The sequence below is a fragment of the Neoarius graeffei genome, chromosome 15 (assembly GCF_027579695.1).
Source record: "Neoarius graeffei isolate fNeoGra1 chromosome 15, fNeoGra1.pri, whole genome shotgun sequence".
In the NCBI taxonomy this organism is placed as follows: domain Eukaryota; kingdom Metazoa; phylum Chordata; class Actinopteri; order Siluriformes; family Ariidae; genus Neoarius; species Neoarius graeffei.
In genome coordinates, this window is record NC_083583.1 from 60,674,637 (window position 1) to 60,694,194 (window position 19,558).

At 40.9% G+C, this 19,558-nt stretch overlaps 1 protein-coding gene across 1 annotated transcript in view; it reads right to left on the minus strand.

The window, feature by feature from the left end:
* cntnap5l (contactin associated protein family member 5 like) overlaps positions 1-19,558 on the minus strand; it is a 272,765-nt gene that overhangs the window by 14,811 nt on the left and 238,396 nt on the right. The window contains exons 19-21 of the mRNA XM_060940691.1: positions 18,516-18,746; positions 16,075-16,208; positions 5,855-5,942 (exon numbers count right to left, since the gene is read on the minus strand). Of these exons, the coding sequence (XP_060796674.1) occupies positions 5,855-5,942; positions 16,075-16,208; positions 18,516-18,746 (453 nt within the window). The remainder of the gene's footprint in view (positions 1-5,854; positions 5,943-16,074; positions 16,209-18,515; positions 18,747-19,558) is intronic.

Sequence of the window (19,558 nt, forward strand, 5' to 3'; positions counted from 1 at the left end):
TATTGAAGAATGCAGAAAACAAGAAAGTGCAAAACATTACTCCTTCCCTCAACAGTCCTGAGTTCCTCAGGAACTGTTGTGTTTCTCTTGTCTGTGGAGTAGACCAGATTTAAACAGTCAACAGATTTCCCTCACTTCTTTTTCCAAGTGTACTTCTTGTTACTCCTTGCTGCACTGAGTAACTCTTTGTCTTTCAAAGCGCTGTTGTAAAACTCGGGTTTTTTGAGCAGCGCCGGTGTGTGTTGTCTGTCTCTAGGCAACCGTGACAGCGCCACACGCAGTGACGCAGGCAGCCAGGCACAGACGCACAGAGCGGGACACAGAGTGGAGGGGTTTGTGTCCTGGGTAGAACGTAGTATTTCCTGTTTTATTTTGTTCATTATTGTTAGAGTTAGTGTTGATATGTGTGAGACAGTGGGCGGCACGGTGGTGTAGTGGTTAGCGCTGTCGCCTCACAGCAAGAAGGTCCTGGGTTCGAGCCCCGGGGCCGGCAAGGGCCTTTCTGTGCGGAGTTTGCATGTTCTCCCCGTGTCCGCGTGGGTTTCCTCCGGGTGCTCCGGTTTCCGCCACAGTCCAAAGACACGCAGGTTAGGTTAACTGGTGACTCTAAATTGACCGTAGGTGTGAATGTGAGTGTGAATGGTTGTCTGTGTCTATGTGTCAGCCCTGTGATGACCTGGCGACTTGTCCAGGGGTACCCCGCCTTTCGCCCATAGTCAGCTGGGATAGGCTCCAGCTTGCCTGTGACCCTGTAGAAGGATAAAGCGGCTAGAGATAATGAGATGAGATGTGTGAGACAGACATGTATATTGGACATTTATGAAAACACGGAACAAATCGCGTCCCGTATCGGTTCAATACGGGACACAAGATTGAATTGCCAAATAAAGGACGATTCCATATTTTACGGGACGGGTGGCAGCCCTAGCTGATCTCCTGGGGTTTTCACACACAACAGTCTGTAGAGTTTACACAGAATGGTGTGAAAAACGAAAAACCATCAAGTGATCGAGTGACAGTTCTGTGGGTGGAAACAAACGCCTTGTTGATAAGAGAGGGTCAGAGGAAAATGGCAGATTGGTTTGAGCTGCCAGGAAGGATACAGTAACTCATATAATCACTCTTTACAACCGTGGTGAACAGAAAAGCATCTCAGCATTCAACAGCAGAACAGCACATTGGGTTCCACTCCTGCAGGCAAGAACAGGAATCTTTTGAATCAAGAACAAGTTCATATTAAAGTGACCAGTGAATGTATATTAAATGGAGCTGTGAAGTTACAAATTGCAACTCTAAATCCTTAAATACTGATTCCATATAAACAGCATCACTGTACTGAGAAAAGTTCCAACTGACTAACTTGTTGAACTGTTTGAATGACATATAACATTCAATTAGCTCCTGTCTTAATGAATGTAGCCTTTCTGTGTCCCATAAATTTCCCACAACCTCTTCCTAAATATTACCAAATCATTACCAAATCAAGCAAAGTGGGTAAGTATACTGTATGTAGCGAACGATGAAATAGTTGAAGTAGATTGAGATGATGGAAAGAGCATCTACACTGTAATCCTACTATAATTAACTCTTTTACTGTGAACTTTCACATATAAAGAACTAAGTTTGTGTCCCTCGCCTTTTGTGACAATGAGTCAGTCTTGTAAAAAAAAATAATCATTGAGCCTTGCGCTCCTCTTTCTTGTAGAGACAAACAATAAGTAATCACATCCACAGTCAAGCTAACAATATTTGTAAACGCCATAAAGCAAGGCTAGCCTTGCTTATGCAACGATCACTAACAATTATCGAGAAAGCCAATCACTGACTTAAAAAAAAAAACAAGCCCATAAAAGGACTTTATTTTACAAGCTAAAAGCAGTATTACTCACATCTTTACTCTTTACTCCATAAACATTATCATCATGGCTATTCATAAATGATTGATACTCTTCGTCTGTCAGAAAATGCAAGCAATAGACAGATGTACAGTGGTGCTTGTAAATTCATGAACCCTTTAGAATTTTACATATTTCTGCATAAATATGACTTAAAGCATCATCAGATTTTCACACAAGTCCTAAAAGTAGATAAAGAGAACCCAGTTAAACAAATGAGACAAAAATATTATACTTGATCATTTATTTATTGAGGAAAATGATCCAATATTACATATCTGTAAGGGGCAAAAGTATGTGAACTTCTAGGATCAGCAGTTAATTTGAAGGTGAAATTAGAGTCAGGTGTTTTCAATCAATGGGATGACAATCAGGTGTGAGTGGGCACCCTCTTTTATTTTACTAAAGTCTGATCTTCACAACACATGTTTGTGGAAGTGTATCATGGCACGAACAAAGGAGATTTCTGAGGACCTCAGAAAAAGCATTGTTGATGCTCATCAGGCTGGAAAAGGTTACAAAACCATCTCTAAAGAGTTTGGACTCCACCAATCCACAGTCAGACAGATTGTGTACAAATGGAGGAAATTCAAGACCATTGTTACCCTCCCCAGGAGTGGTCGACCAACAAAGATCACTCCAAGATCAAGGCGTGTAATAGTCAGTGAGGTCACAAAGGACCCCAGGGTAACTTTTAAGCAACTGAAGGCCTCTCTCACATTGGCTAATGTTCATGAGTCCACCATCAGGAGAACACTGAACAACAATGGTGTGCATAGCAGGGTTGCAAGGAGAAAGCCACTGCTCTCCAAAAAGAACATTGCTGCTCATCTGCAGTTTGCTAAAGATCATGTGGACAAGCCAGAAGGCTACTGGAAAAATGTTTTGTGGACAGATGAGACCAAAATAGAACTTTTTGGTTTAAATGAGAAGCATTATGTTTGGAGAAAGGAAAACACTGCATTCCAGCATAAGAACCTTATCCCATCTGTGAAACATGGTGATGGTAAGATCATGGCTTGGGCCTGTTTTGCTGCATCTGGGCCAGGACAGCTTGCCATCATTGATGGAACAATGAATTCTGAATTATACCAGTGAATTCTAAAGGAAAATCTGTCATGGGACAGGACATCTGTCCATGAACTAAATCTCAAGAGAAGGTGGGTCATGCAGCAAGACAACGACCCTAAGCACACAAGTTGTTCTACCAAAGAATGGTTAAAGAAGAATAAAGTTAATGTTTTGGAATGGCCAAGTCAAAGTCCTCACCTTAATCCAATCGAAATGTTGCGGAAGGACCTGAAGTGAGCAGTTTATGTGAGGAAACCCACCAACATCCCAGAGTTGAAGCTGTTCTGTATGGAGGAATGGGCTAAAATTCCTCCAAGCCGGTGTGCAGGACTGATCAACAGTTACCGGAAACATTTACATAGTTGTAGTTATTGCTGCACAAGGGGGTCACACCAGATACTGAAAGTAAAGGTTCACATACTTTTGCCACTCACATATATGTAATATTGGATCATTTTCCTCAATAAATAAATAAATAAATGACCAAGTATAATATTTTTGTCTCATTTGTTTAACTGGGTTCTCTTTATCTACTTTTAGGACTTGTGTGAAAATCTGATGTTGTTTTAGGTCATATTTATGCAGAAATATAGAAAATTCTAAAGGGTTCACAAACTTTCAAGCACCACTGTAATCTCTGGAATAGTTTTATTGAAAAACATGCTGACAAACAGATCCAAATCAGCGATCAAAAATCAGGGTCAAGAAACAGACAATTATCAAGCGAGGCCCAGACAGGATATCAAAGGTGGAGACAAAGGGCAAAATACAAAACAGACTCGGGAACCAGAATATCAACACAGTGCTACAAAAGGCTTGGTAACATGAGACACAAGGTACAGTGTGTATACTTCACAAAGTCTGTGTGTACTGAGAGTCCTTATTAGTGCACACTGATTGCGCTGTAATCCGGAATAGGTGCATGGTAATTAGTCCTAATGGAGCTGCGCGTGTGCCCATGAGTCGCAGTTTGAGGTGTGCCACTGTGCATGTGTGCAGACACGATGCCGTCGAAGACAAACTTCATATCCTGGACTGTCTAGAGTGTGGTGAGAAAGCAGCGAATTTGTCCAAGGAAGATGGTATCCCAAAAAAAAATTCAATTTCAATTTTTAAAGCAAAGGAAAAAGAGCTCCGAGACTTCGTCCATAACTGCAATCAACATGACGGGCTGAAAAGCAAGAAGATGCGGCAAGCAAATGATGGCAAGTGTGACTTATTTCCTTTACTTAAGAATGACTTATTTCCTTTACTTCGTAAACATGAGTGAATTAAGCGTAAATATAAATTAAACATCCGTTGGTTTTGTTTTATGTAAGAGTGAGTGTTTGGTGTGACAAGTGGGTCCGTTTCGGTATTACAAACCTTTTGGTATAACAAACTATTTGGACGTCCTCCAAGGAGTTCGTTATAGCGGGATTGCAGTGTACTTTATTCGCATCAAAGGACATTTTAAAACAATCGATTCGAGATTTAATGGGCAAAAGTTCCAGCAAAGTATTGTGTGATGCTTGTGAAGGCTACTCCAAGTGTTTCATTCAAGTTAAGTCATTCAAAGGCAATGCTAATGAATTTATAAATACTAATCAAGTATACAGCATGTCAAATTTTGACCCACTGAAATTTGATCTCGGAAATAAAAGCTGAAATAAATCCGTCTCTTAGCTGTTATTTTAAAATGGCGTCTTATAGAAATAAATTAGATACTATCCTTGAAAATGTATGGCAACATGGAATAGGTCTGTGAAAGCTTTTGGCCTCAAATGTCCTTGTGCACTTTTCAAACCAGCCAGTGTTTTGAAAATACAAAGGTCCCTGAAAATTTGCTTGGTAAATTGGCTGGGAAATTAGGCCAACCCAAAACTCGCTAGTGTTCAAATAACAACATATTTCTCATTATATGTTCTCTGGCATGTTTCATCAATATATAGATGAGTTCATTACTCTAATCTTTCGGCGACAAGGCTGAATTGAGGAAATCAATATGTCCATTCACATTTTTTCCTTTCTCTCCACCTTGTTTCATTGTTAATGACTAAGGACGGCTGTGCAAGAGCTCATTGCATTTAGGTGTGCACTTTACTGCAAATTTATCTCATGCATCCTCATGTCTCTGCCCGAGAATGAGGGTCATGCCACATCCTGTCCTGCTTATTAGTTACCTGATTAAGAAAAAAAAAAAAAAAGGTTTCCTAGGCAACATTGTGCAAATCCATTTACCCTTCACTCAACCCATCTGTCACAGTGCTGACAGCTCAGAATGCACTCTCTCGCTCCCTGCCCTGCCAACCACCCACCTCAGTCTAACCTGCCTCTGAAAAAAAACAAAAAAAACATTCTTTACAGGTGAGAGAGAGAGAAAGAAACTCATTCTCATCTCATTATCTCTAGCCGCTTTATCCTTCTACAGGGTCGCAGGCAAGCTGGAGCCTATCCCAGCTGACTACGGGTGAAAGGCGGGGTACACCCTGGACAAGTCGCCAGGTCATCACAGGGCTGACACATAGACACAGACAACCATTCACACTCACATTCACACCTACGGTCAATTTAGAGTCACCAGTTAACCTAACCTGCATGTCTTTGGACTGTGGGGGAAACCGGAGCACCCGGAGGAAACCCACGCGGACACGGGGAGAACATGCAAACTCCACACAGAAAGGCCCTCGCCGGCCCCGGGGCTCGAACCCAGGACCTTCTTGCTGTGAGGTGACAGCGCTAACCACTACACCACTGTGCCGCCCAGAGAAAGAAACTGGTCATTAAAATTCATAAGGGAATTACAGTAGTACTGATTGGAAGAAGCTCTTTTTTGGGGGTGGAGTCTGCAGTACGAAGAATTGCAACAGGGAACAAAGAGATGTTCCTCAGCTGAGGCTGGAGCTTACCTCGGACTCTCCCCAGAGTTAAAATCCTCACTGGAGCAAGCGCAGAGCCAGGAGACAGACTGTACTGCTGCATCACAGTGTTATCGATCTGGAGGCACACAAAGAGATCAAACACACATCATTTATACCACTTATAGAAAAATGAAGATTCACTGGACAAGGCCATGCTGAAATTCTAGTAAACAATGCCATAAAGCGTGTCCCAAGGTTGTATACTTGAGGATTTTTTCAGCCCAGTCTCTGTCTACTGCACCTGTAACACAATGTATGTGAAAGGAATTGAGACATGGTTTCTTTTAGTGAGAAATAAGTAAAAACATGTTTATTAAATAAATAAATAAATAAATAAATAAATACAATTGAATTTAGGAATGTTTACTTGAAACATTTCATGAATTTTTCAGAATTTAACTTACACTTTAAGTGTGTTGTATTATTATTATTATCAGAAATGGCACTATTTTTAAGAGGGAAGAATTTATAGATATATCCAATATAAGGAATTTTAGGGAAAAACATATTGTAACTCGATGGAATTACACTCAAGTTTCCATCAATGAAGAGTTTATAACATCAACGAAACTGACTTTATGTTAAAACTGTTAATGTTATAGTCATGTTGTTTGTTGTTGTCCAGATGAGGATGGGTTCCCTTTTGAGTCTGGTTCCTCTTGAGGTTTCTTCCTCATGTCGTCTGATGGAGTTTTTCCTTGCCACCGTCGCCACAGGCTTGCTCATTGGGCATAGATTAGGGATAAAATTAGCTCATGTTTTAAGTCGTTCAAATTCTGTAAAGCTGCTTTGCGACAATGTTTATTGTTAAAAGTGCTATACAAATAAACTTGATTTGACTTTGCTCCACTATTTGTAAGTCAGTTATCAACAAACAGTATTTTTTATTTCTTCATCAGGTAATTTTTAAATGTTTATATTGAATTGGGTGGCACGGTGGTGTAGTGGTTAGCACTGTCGCCTCACAGCAAAACGGTCCTGGGTTCAAGCCCAGTGCCTGATGGGGGCCTTTCTGTGAGGAGTTTGCATGTTCTCCCCGTGTCCGCGTGGGTTCCCTCCGGGTGCTCCAGTTTTCTCCACAGTCCAAAGACATGCAGGTTAGGCTAATTGGTGGCTCTAAATTGACCGTAGGTGTGAATGTGAGTGTGAATAGTTGTCTGTGTCTATGTGTCAGCCTTGCGATGACCTGGCGACTTATCCAGGGTGTACCCCGCCTTTCGCCCGTAGTCAGCTGGGATAGGCTACAGCTTGCTTGTGACCCTGAACAGGATAAGGAGTTACTGATAATGGATGGATGGATGGATGAATAGTTATGTTGTCTATATATGGATATTTACAGATATGATGTGATGATTTCATGCTGAATGATTAAGATTCTGTTGGCTGTTATATTTATTAAACTTTTTTCCTCAAACTTTGAAAGAAATACTTCATCATACAATCATACATTCATTTGAAATGGGTTTCTTAACATGTTGATACCTTTTTAACCATTCTCAAATATGAAAAACATGTACTTGTTATATATGTGAACACAACCCTGTTTCCAAAAAAAGTTGAGATGCTGTGTAAAATATAAATAAAAACAGAATGTAATGATCATGGAAACCCTATATTTCATTGAAAATAGTATAAAGATAACATGTCAAGTGCTGAAACTGAGAAATTTTATTGTTTTTTTGAAAAAATATATGCTCATTTTGAATTTGATGTCAGCAACAAATTTCCAAAAGTTGGGACAGGGGCATGTGTTACCTCACCTCTACTTTTAACAACACTCTAAACATTTGGGAACTGAGGAGACTACTTGCTGTAGTTTTGAAAAATAAATGCTGTCCCATTCTTGCCTAACATACAATTTCAGTTGCTCAACAGTTCGGGGTCTCCTTCGTTGTATTTTGTACTTCATAATGTGCCAAATGTTTTAAATAAAAGACAGGTCTGGACTGCAGGCAGGCCAGTTTAGCACCCGAACACTTTTACTACGGAGCCATGCAGTTTTAATATGTGCAGAAAGCAGTTTGGCATTTTCTTGCTGAAAGAAGGAAGGCTTTCCCTGAAAAAAGATTTTGTCTGGATGGCAGCATATTGCTCTGAAATGTGTTTATATCATTCAGCATTAATGATGCCTTCCCAGATGTACAAGCTCCCCATATCATGTGCACTAATGCACCCTCATACCATCACAGATGCTGGCTTTTGAACTGTGCACTGATAACAAGCTGGATTAGCTCGGAGGATGTTGTATCCATAATTTCCCAAAAATAATTTCAAATGTTGATTCATCAGATCACAGGACAGTTTTCCACTTCACTTCAGTCCATCGTAAAAGAGCTCGGGTCCAGAGAAGGCAGCGGTGTTTCTGGATATTGTTTATATCTGGTTTCAATTTGCATTTGTGGATGCAGTAATGAACTGTTTTCACAGACGATGGTTTTCTGAAGTGTTGCTGAGCCCATACAGTGATTTCCGCTGCAGAATTGTGTCTGCTTTTAATGTAGTGACACGTGAGAGTCCAAATGTTGACACAGACACAGGCATCCAATATTGGTTTTTGTCCCTATCCCTTGGGTGAAGATATTTCTCCAGATTCTCTGAATCTTTTACTGATATTATGTACTGTAGATGATATGATGCCTAAATTGCTGCACAATTTGCCCATGCAGTCTTTCACAGAGCAGTGAACCCCTCCCCATCTTTATTTCTGAGAGACCCCGCCTCTCTGGGATGCTCTTTTTATACCCAATCATTTACTGACCTGTTGCCAATTAACCAAATTAGGGTTGTTGGTTTGGGTTTATTTATTTATTTATTTATTTATTTTAGCATTACACAGCTTTTTCAGCCTTTTGTTGCCCTGTCCCAATTATTTTGGAAATGTGTTGCTGGCATCAAATTAAAAATGAGTATATTTTTTCAAAAACAATAAAATTTCCCAGTTTCAACATTTCATATATTGCCTTTGTACTATTTTCAATGAAATATAAGGTTTCCATGATTTGTAAATCATCACATTATGTTTTTATTTATATTTTACACAACGTCCCAATATTTTTTGGAAACAGGGTTGTATTCACATGTATAACAAGTTGTACTTTTTTTATAACAAACAAACAAACAAACAAACAAACAAACAAACAAACAAACCCAAGATAAAAATCATGCTGAGCGAAATCCATAAAAGGATTTTGTGAAAAGCAAAAGTAGTAATATTTCCTGACTGTATCCATCACCTTATTTGCAGGTTAACAGGTTGTGTTTTATTTGAATATAGGTTTAAAAAAAAAGGCAGATTGTAGTGTGGAACCATCACTTAAAATTTAGATCTTTGGATTAATATTAACTAGTTTTCACCACCAAGCTACATCACAATTCAATACTCTTGGTAAAAAGTTTATTTTCTCTCAGCTTTCATGAAAGTGATTGACTAATTTCAGTACCTTTGTGGTCTACTTACCTTTAGGATTGTAGCTTAAAAATGAAATTTCTCTGACCTTCACTTACACAGGTTTGTGTGCGCGCGCGCACGTGTCTCCGTCTCCAGCCATTACAGATAGCTAAATCTTAAACCTGAGTTGAGACTTTGAAATCTGACTCCTATGAAGACCAAGAAAAGTGGATCAAAAACTCTGTGCTTTGATTCCACCCAAGATACCAGCACCATGTGCATCTACGGTGTTGAAAAGCTTTCACAATGAGGGTAAGTAAACTGTTATTTGATGGCCCAACAACAATACACACCTTCAGCTGTGTTCAAAATACTGTATTAATTTAGTGGCTTGTAATAATAGTGATGAGCTTTGAGACTATCTTTAAAAATGTTTTCCAAAAATGGTCTACATAGGCATAAGCTACATTTATAAACCTTCGTCAATATTATTGAAAGATACTCATATTTCAACATCTCTGGGGAAAAGTTTACTTATTTTAGTCAACTGATATCGAGCAAGGCCCATGTGCAGATTCTGTTATGTTTAAGATCAATGTGTAATTGTAGTTTCATCATTGGTTATTTGATAGAGAATAGATAGAGTGATGGTTTTTGTGGTTCTTACAGTAAGCAATAAAGAAGCTATTGTTTTTCTGTAAGTTTTGTTGCCAGTTATTTGATGTGATAAATTGGTAGACAGTGACTGTAGGCCAATCTGTCAGTCCCCTCAGACCACCAAGGAACAACCAGTGGATTTCAGTGCAGTAACATGGACATGAAATTACAGTTGAATGTACAGTTGACTGCAAAACTTTGCATTCCTCTTACTTTCTGGAAGAAAGATATTAAAAATATACTGTACCTTAGGGTGTGTATACAGATAATCACAGCATTGCACCACATTTTTAAAGGAACTATCTTTTTCTGACCAGCTATTTGTGGACACACATTGGGCTGCAGGTGGGCGGCGTGTATATGTTGTTAAGACAGGCCCTGTCCTGTACCAAAAAAGTACAGAGATGAAGAGATCATTTCCCCAGCAATTTTTACTACCTGGGGGTGAGAATGCCATTCTCCATTTAGAGGCTTCGCACCGTCACAGGACTCCCATAGCAATGGTAACTATGCCACCATGACAGGGGGCACGCTTGTAGTGCTTCATTCCGATGAGTTAGTTGTTATTGATTGGTACAGGAAGGTTTTGATGCATTTTTGGAAGTGCAAATCATTTTGAACAAAACAAAGACATTGGAATTTTTAATTGACCAAAAGTAATTCATCATCGGGGGAAAAAGCTAGAGAAATTTCTTAACATAGAAGGGAAAAATGGCTTGCAAACATTCAGCTGGACTTGGTGTCAAATGGAGAGGTCAAAAACCCGATAGTATGCTCACTTCTTTTCCATGAAGGTAAGAATTAAAAAAAAAAAACCTCAGAACTGCAGCGCAGTGCTCATTCTTACAGTGGTGCTTGAAAGTTTGTGAACCCTCTAGAATTTTCTATATTTCTTTATAAATATGACTTAAAGCATCATCAGATTTTCACACAAGTCCTAAAAGTAGATAAAGAGAACCCAGTTAAACAAATGAGACAAAAATATTATACTTGATCATTTATTTATTGAGGAAAATGATCCAATATTACATATCTGTGAGTGGCAAACGTACAGTATGAGAACCTTTGCTTTCAGTATCTGCTGTGACACCCTTGTGCAGCAATAACTGCAACTAAATGTTTCCGGTAACTGTTGATCAGGCCTGCACACTGGCTTAGAGGAATTTTAGCCCATTCCTCTATACAGAACAGCTTAAACTCTGGGATGTTGGTGGGTTTCCTCACATGAACTGCTCGCTTGAGGTCCTTCCACAACATTTCAATTGGATTAAGGTCAGGACTTTGACTTGGCCTTTCCAAAACATTAACTTTATTTTCCTTTAACCATTCTTTGGTAGAACGACTTGTGTGCTTAGGGTCATTGCCTTGCTGCATGACCCACCTTCTCTTGAGATTCAGTTCATGGACAGATGTCCTGACATTTTCCTTTAGAATTCGCTGGCATAATTCAGAATTCACTGTTCCATCAATGATGGCTAGCCGTCCTGGCCCAGATGCAGCAAAACAGGCCCAAACCATGATACTACCACCATCATGTTTCACAGATGGGATAAAGTTCTTATGCTGGAATGCAGTGTTTTCCTTTCTCCAAACATAACGCTTCTCATTTAAACCAAAAAGTTCTATTTTGGTCTCATCCGGCCACAAAACATTTTTCCAATAGCCTTCTGGCTTGTCCACGTGCTCTTTAGCAAACTGCAGATGAGCAGCAATGTTCTTTTTGGAGAGCAGTGACTTTCTCCTCGCAACCCTGCCATGCACAACATTGTTTAGTGTCCTCCTGATGGTGGACTCATGAACATTAGCCAATGTGAGAGAGGCCTTCAGTTGCTTAGAAGTTACCCTGGGGTCCTTTGTGACCTCGCCAACTATTACATGCCTTGCTTTTGGAGTGATCTTTGTTGGTCGACCACTCCTGGGGAGGGTGACAATGGTCTTGAATTTCCTCCATTTGTACACAATCTGTCTGACTGTGGATTGGTGGAGTCCAAACTCTTTAGAGATGGTTTTGTAACCTTTCCAGCCTGATGAGCATCAACAATGCTTTTTCTGAGGTCCTCAGAAATCTCCTTTGTTCGTGCCATGATACACTTCCACAAACATGTGTTGTGAAGATCAGGCTTTAGTAGATCCCTGTTCTTTAAATAAAAGAGGGTGCCCACCCACACCTGGTTGTCATCCCATTGATTGAAAACACCTGACTTATTTTCCCTTCAAATTAACTGCTGATCCTAGAAGTTCACATACTTTTGCCACTCACAGATATGTAATATTGGATCATTTTCTTCAATAAATAAATGACCAAGTATAATATTTTTGTCTCATTTGTTTAACTGGGTTCTCTTTATCTACTTTAGGACTTGTGTGAAAATCTGATGTTCTAGGTCATATTTATGCAGAAATATGTAAAATTCAAAAGGGTTCACAAACTTTCAAGCACCACTGTATACAGTGAAGTGAACATGAGTGTCAACACAGCAGCTTGGCATCTTCTGACCTTCACTGGGACTTAAAAAGTGCATTTACAGTCAGGGATCCTTCGGCGCGCATTGTGCGCATGCTTGGGACCCAGTCATTATAGGAAACACCTGATGCTGATTTGAGCCCAATCAGCATGCGCATATCAGGACACTGTTTTCAGAGAGACTCTGCAATTATTCTGTCGGGTATGCGGCAGCAGATGGATCTAGGTGCAGGAAGCATGTTTATTAGCAGGCATGATATTTACAAAAACAAAACACAAACGAAACTGAAAGCAGAGTCATAAACATGGCGAGAAACAAATGTGACAGTGATAATGATAATACTTCACAAAGCCTCCGTGTCTTTATATGCACATGCTGATTGTGCTCAAATCAGCATCAGGTGTTTCCCATAATGACTGGGTCCCAAGCATGCACACAAAGTGCTCCAAAGGATCCCCAAATGTAAATGTACTTTTAAGTCTCGGTGAAGGTGAGGCTCTGTGAGCTGCTGTGCTGCTCATGTTCACTTCACTGGATAAGAATGAGCACCACACTACAGGTCTGAAATTAATTTTTTTTTTGGAATTCCTACCTTTGTGGAAATGAAGTGAGCATACCATAGGGTTTTTGACCTCTTCATTCAACACTGAGTCCCAACGAATGTTTGTGAGCCATCTTTCCCTTCTATGTTTAGAAATCTCTCTAGTTTTTCCCCCCCTGATGATGAATTACTTTTGGTCAATTAAAAACTCTGATGTCTGTTTTGTTCAAAATGAGTTGTATATCCAACAATGCAGCAAAACCTTCCCATACCAATCAATAACAACTAACTCATTTGAATGAAGCACTATAAGTATGCCTCCTGTCATGGTGGTGTAATTACTGTTGCTATGGGGGTCACATGATGGTACAAAGCCTCTGTTGTGGCTTTCCCCTTGACAACAGATCCAGACCTGGGTTTAGGATACCTGGGACATGTGACAGGAAGTGGAGATTGCATTGTATTTGCAATTTGCATTACAGGTAGTGAAGCTGGGGAGAGTACATCCTTATCTGGAAGTTACTGTGTGTTACAGCTGTAGTGATTTTACAGCATATTAGCACATGGTTCTCCTAGAGAGAGTTCTGTTTTTTGCAGGGGGAAAGGAAAATATATGGAAAATTTATATCCAATTGGCTAGTTGTCCATGAAACTGGGCTTAACTCTCTCCAAGGCAATACATCAAACTCTTTCTCTAGGGATCAGATATGGTAGAGCTTGTTAGTTACAGGAAGTCATCTTAGGCTTGGCAAGGGCTCAGGGTGTTGGTGCCTTTTTATGGGGCTTGGTCCTGTCAGAACCTTGAATGTGTGGACTATGTAGAGGGCAGTGGGTTTGTTGTTCCCTCTCTGGGTTGGCAAAGTTTAAATGCCTTATTCACCTTCTTCTTGTTATTGTTTCTTTGCTGCATAAGGGTTATTGCTGGGCTGAACAGAGCCTCGCCTGGCTCCACAGATGCACCTGCAATAATGCATTTGCTCACTGTTGGGCAGACTAGAGAGAATGAGCCAGAGGACATGTTCACTCACAGCAGAGAGTGCCATGGACCACCTGATGGCCTGGATAACCTGGGGGGCATTATGAAGGACAAGGTCATTCACACTGACCAGTGGCGCCCAGGCATCTGTATAGTCTGATCTCTAGCCAGAGGGGGGCTGCATCAAATATGCATAGCTGAGCATATTTGAGCTCTGGTTGGGCATTTGCAGCTGCTGCATCATCACTGTTTCCACCATCAAAGTCATGCTGATCAGAAGTAAATCTCTAGGAGGCAGCTACTATGAGCTCATGGCAAAGGAGCTTATTATGAAGTACAGCTGAAAGAATGAGAATCTTTTGACTCCTTAGAATTTACAATCTCAAATCAGAAAAAGTTAGGACAGTATGGAAAATGCAAATAAAAATGAAAGCAGTGATTTCTAAATTTATTTTGACTTGTATTTCATTGCAGACAGTGTGAACCCAAGATATTTCATGTTTTGTCTGGTCAGCTTCATTTCATTTGTTAATATACATCCATTACTGTGTTTCAGACCAGCAACACATTCCAAAAATAGTTGGGTTGGGGAAATTTAGGGCTAATAATGAAGTAAAACAAGTAAATAATGTTGTGACTTTAAACAGGTGATGTCAACAGGTGATTATAATCATAATTTGGTACAAAATCAGTATCCAGGAAAGGCCTAGTCTTTGAGGAGCAAAGATGAGCCGAGGATCTCCAGTTTGTCAACAAATGCATGAGAAAATTATTGAAATGTTTAAAAACAATGTTCCTCAAAGAAAGATAGAAAGTGATTTGGATAATTCACCCTCTATGGTAGATGATATCATTAAATGATTCAAGGAATCTGGAGGAATTTCAGTGCATAAAGGTCAAGGGCACAAGCCTAATCTGAACACTCGTGATCTCCAATCCCTCAGACGGCACTGCATCAAGAACCATCATTCATCTATAGCTGATGGAACCACATGGGCTCAGGATTACTTTGGCAAACCTTTGTCAAGCTATAATACAGAGTTACATCCACAAATGCCAGTTAAAACTTTACTGTGCAAAAAGGATGCCTTATATTAACTGTGTCCAGAAGCGCCATCAGCTTCTCTGGGCTCGGAGGCATCTGGGATGGACCATCACACAGTGGAACCATGTATTGTGGTCAGATGAATCAGTATTCCAGTCTTTTTTGGGAGAAATAGAGGCCATGTGCGCTGGACTGAAGACAAAAAGGACTATCCAGACTGTTACCAGGAATAAGTCCAAAAGCCAGGCTCTGTCATGGTATGAGGTTGTGTCAGTGCCCTTGGCAAAGGTACCTTACACGTCTATGATGGCATCATTAATGCCGAAAAGTAGAGATTTTGGAGCAACATGTGCTGCCTTCAAGATGAAATTTTTACCAGGAATATTTCAACAAGACAATACAAAACCACATTCTATACACATTACAAAGGTGTGGCTGTGGAAGAAGAGGGTGCCTGTCCACTCTGTCCCCAACAGAGAATGTTTGGAGAATTTTGAAACAGAAAATATGACAGTGTTGACCCCATTCTGTTACACCTTAAGACCTGTTTGCAGGAAGAATGGGACAAAATAACATCTGAAACATTTCATCACTCTGTCTTCAATCCATAAACATCTTTTAAGTGTTGTGAGAAGGAATGGCAACATTTATAAAATGGTAAATGCTTTATTGTCCCAACTTTTTTTGAAACATGTTGCATGAAACAAAATTGAAATAAGTGTTTACTTTGGAAAACAACAACAACAACAACAACAACATTCATGAGGTAAAACATCAAATAATGTGCTGCTGTGTTGTTTTGAGTGCAATACAGATCAAAGATGACTTACAAATCATTGTTTGCAGTTTTAATTTCAACAGACTGTCTCAACTTTTTCTGATTTGAGGATATACCTTTTACAGATCTTGAAGGGGTACAAAGAGATACAGGGTGTTTAATGCATTATGACAGCAGGGAAGAATATCAGAAAATGAAAAAAGCAACAGCCTTTGCCAACAGTCAGAAACAATAAATTTGTTGGTGTATGTAAAAAGAAATTGCATTAAAATGAATATATGAAAACGATGGGAAAAAAAATCAGTTCCAATACAGCAAGGAAATAGTTCTGATCCGAGTCACCCTGTGGAGGCGTTACCTGGACATGAAGCTGATTTCTATCACGATGTATTCTGACCCAGTGGAACTGTCCATCAGCTAGATTGGCAGATTTAAGACTGAAGGTGTCTGGGCCCATCTCCTGGTTCAGCCTGTACCAGATCTGCAAACTGCCTGAGAGACCATAAACAAGCTTTTAGAATGTACAATGATGTCTGAAGTATGCTGGCTGCTTCAGTTGGACCATTCACAAATCCACAGATCTCAGATTTGACACTTTTCTGGCATCATTTGCATTTGTAGGAAGCAAAATATGTCTGTCATGAAAAAGTAATTCATCATCAGTTAGCATGCAGGGAATACTTGAATTAACCTGCCCACTCCCCCCCCCCTCTCTCTCTCTCTGCCTGATTCACAGATCCATGTCTGCTGTAAAGGATTTATAAAAGCCAGCCATGGCCACTTGAAGAGATGGTGTTTCACTCCCCTCTACCAGTCGATAAAAAATTGAGGAGTGGAAGAAGAAAATGAGTAGCAGAGAGAGATGCTGGGAGCTGGTCTTATGGCATTCCTCTTTTTGCCTTCCTTGTGTATGTTTACATCTCATCTCATTATCTCTAGCCGCTTTATCCTGTTCTACAGGGTCGCAGGCAAGCTGGAGCCTATCCCAGCTGACTACGGGCGAAAGGCGGGGTACACCCTGGACAAGTCGCCAGGTCATCACAGGGCTGACACATAGACACAGACAACCATTCACACTCTCATTCACACCTATGGCCCTTTTCCACTACCCTTTTTCAGCTCACTTCAGCTCGCTTCAGCTCACTTCAGCCCGACACGGCTCGCGTTTCGACTACCAAAAACCAGCACGACTCAGCTCGCTTCAGCCCTGCTTAGCCCCTAAAACTCGCACCGTTTTGGAGTGGGGCTGAAGCGAGCCAAGCCGTGCCGAGTGAGGCTGGGGGCGTGAGCAGACACTCCCCTGTGCACTGATTGGTGAGGAGGCGTGTCCTCACATGCCCACACACGCCCCGCGAGCACGCTGGGATCTGTAAACACCGCAAACCCGGAAGAAGAATAATTACGAATTACGAGAATTTCTGAAGCCTTATGCGCCTCGCCTCATCTATACGCTCTTGCCAGTATCTGTTGGCGTTGTCGGTGACAACAAGCCACAGCACCAAGACCAGCAACACTAACGACTCCATGTCCTCCATGTTTATTGTTTACTATTCGGGTCGTGAGACTACCGCTTAAAAGCTCACTGAATCAGTGACATACAGAGCATCGTGGACGAGTTCGCGGAGCGCAAGGCTCGTCGTATGCCCTTCAAATAATGCGCGCAGTAGGCTATTGATGTTTTATTATGAGCCATGTACAGTATGTCGCCTAATGTTTTTTTGTTTCTGAGTTACATGTTCGTTTGAAGGACTTAATGTACAAAATAACACAGTTGCACCCCGTAGTGTTGAAATTGGTAAACACAGTGCATTCAGTGAGGTTTGCACCGCCCTCCTTTTATTTCTGACTCTTCCTGTCACTGTTGCAACCTCTGAGCGCTCATTCGTATGCCCTTCAAATAATGTGCGCAGTATAGGCTATTGATGTTTTATTATGAGCCATGTACAGTATCCTAATGTTTTTTGTTTCTGAGTTACATGTTCGTTTGAAGGACTTGATGTACTAAATAACATAGTTGCACCCGGTAGTGTTGAAATTGGTAAACACCGCAGTTGCGGACATTTTGTAGCCTAAAATGATGTTATGATAAGCTTTAATAAAGGGCCCGGTCATTTGCCCCGCCCCCGGCCCGGCTCTGACTTGTTCCGCCACTGTCACTGATGTCACTGTTTGCGCTGCTTAACGACATCACGTGACGTCCACCCACTTTCACTAACTCCACCCAATGTGTCCACCCACTTCCAGCCAGCACGGTTCAGCGCGGTTGTAGTCGAAATGCAACTCCAACAGCCCCGCTCAGCTCGACTCAGCTCGACTCGGCACGGCACGGCTCAGCCGCGTTTGTAGTGGAAAAGCGGCACTACGGTCAATTTAGAGTCAGCAGTTAACCTAACCTGCATGTCTTTGGACTGTGGGGGAAACCAGAGCACCCGGAGGAAACCCACGCGGACACGGGGAGAACATGGAAACTCCACACAGAAAGGCCCTCGCCGGCCCCGGGGCTCGAACCTGGAGCTTCTTGCTGTGAGGCGACAGCGCTAACCACTACACCACCGTGCCGCCCCGTATGTTTACATGTTTACAGAATATCTTTTTCATACTGGCGACCTTGGAGGATGTAGAGTTGTTGAATTGAATGAAAATTGTAGTCGGCCCAGGGAGACAACCATTTTTATGTGCTTAATTAGTGCTCACCTGTGTCCACCAGACTTTTTTTTTTTTGGTAACAACCCTAATCTGTTAGGCTGTCAGGATTTTTTTTTTTAATACCAAATTCTCAAAAAACAGGTGAACTCTTACCATTCTGGTTCAGCATAATTGCCATGTAGCGCTGGTCATGGGACTGAGCAGACAACATCAAAGCTGGTGCATGTTTTGTCAGGAACCCAAATGCCACATTTTCCCGGGATCGAACAGTGTCAGAGTGTTTTTTTTTCTGCAGTTGGTTTGGATCCTTGTTCCTCATTACAGAAAATGGTTCCTGAAGGGTGTACATTACAGATGTCCCTCTCTCAAAGGATGCAGAGATAGCTAAACAGACAGAAGTGCATACAGAAAAAGCAGACAATTGCATAAAAGAAGAACAAACCCCTTGCTAAATTATGGAAACTTTTATAATTTCCCTTCAAATGCAGCACAGACATCAGAGAATAAGCAGCTCAGGCTCACTAAGTTCAATCAGATGCATGAGAAAATATGACATTTTTCTTCCTCATTACTGATTTTCTATATAATTAGGTAACTAGGATTTGGAAACTTATTGGTGTGATTATGAATTTCTGGCCGTATTTTTTGTCTCTTTTCATTTGTCAGCCATCCACCACACTGAGCTGTAAACAGTCACGGGCTAATCTGACCCTTTCTGCAATCACACTGTAAAGAGACAGAGCCATTACATCACTAATTTGATTGACAGGCCATTGGACGAGACAGCAGGAAAGCTGTAATTAGGTTCTATTCGGCAGGTGAAGCTTCTCCTCTATGGCCCACTAACTCCATGTCAAATTGATGAGAGTTGACAAGCAAGGACGTGCTGTCAGCCAAACGAACCCCTCCCTTTCTCAACCCATCTTTGTAAAGTTGAGCGGATCCCTGGCAATCTTTTAAGACAGGACGATTTTTATCCATTTCTTCACAGGTTATTTTGCCTATGTTTGACATTTTGAAGTGCCATTCAGGGTTGGTGACTTAAGTCCAAAAGACTTGTCAACATTTATGCAGGAAGTTCCTCCTATTCACAGACAGATTACACACACATGCTTAAGTTAAACCTGCATATTATTCATGCCTCAGAGGTCTCTTAATAGTGTTTAAACCAACACCTTTAAACACGAGCACTTGCC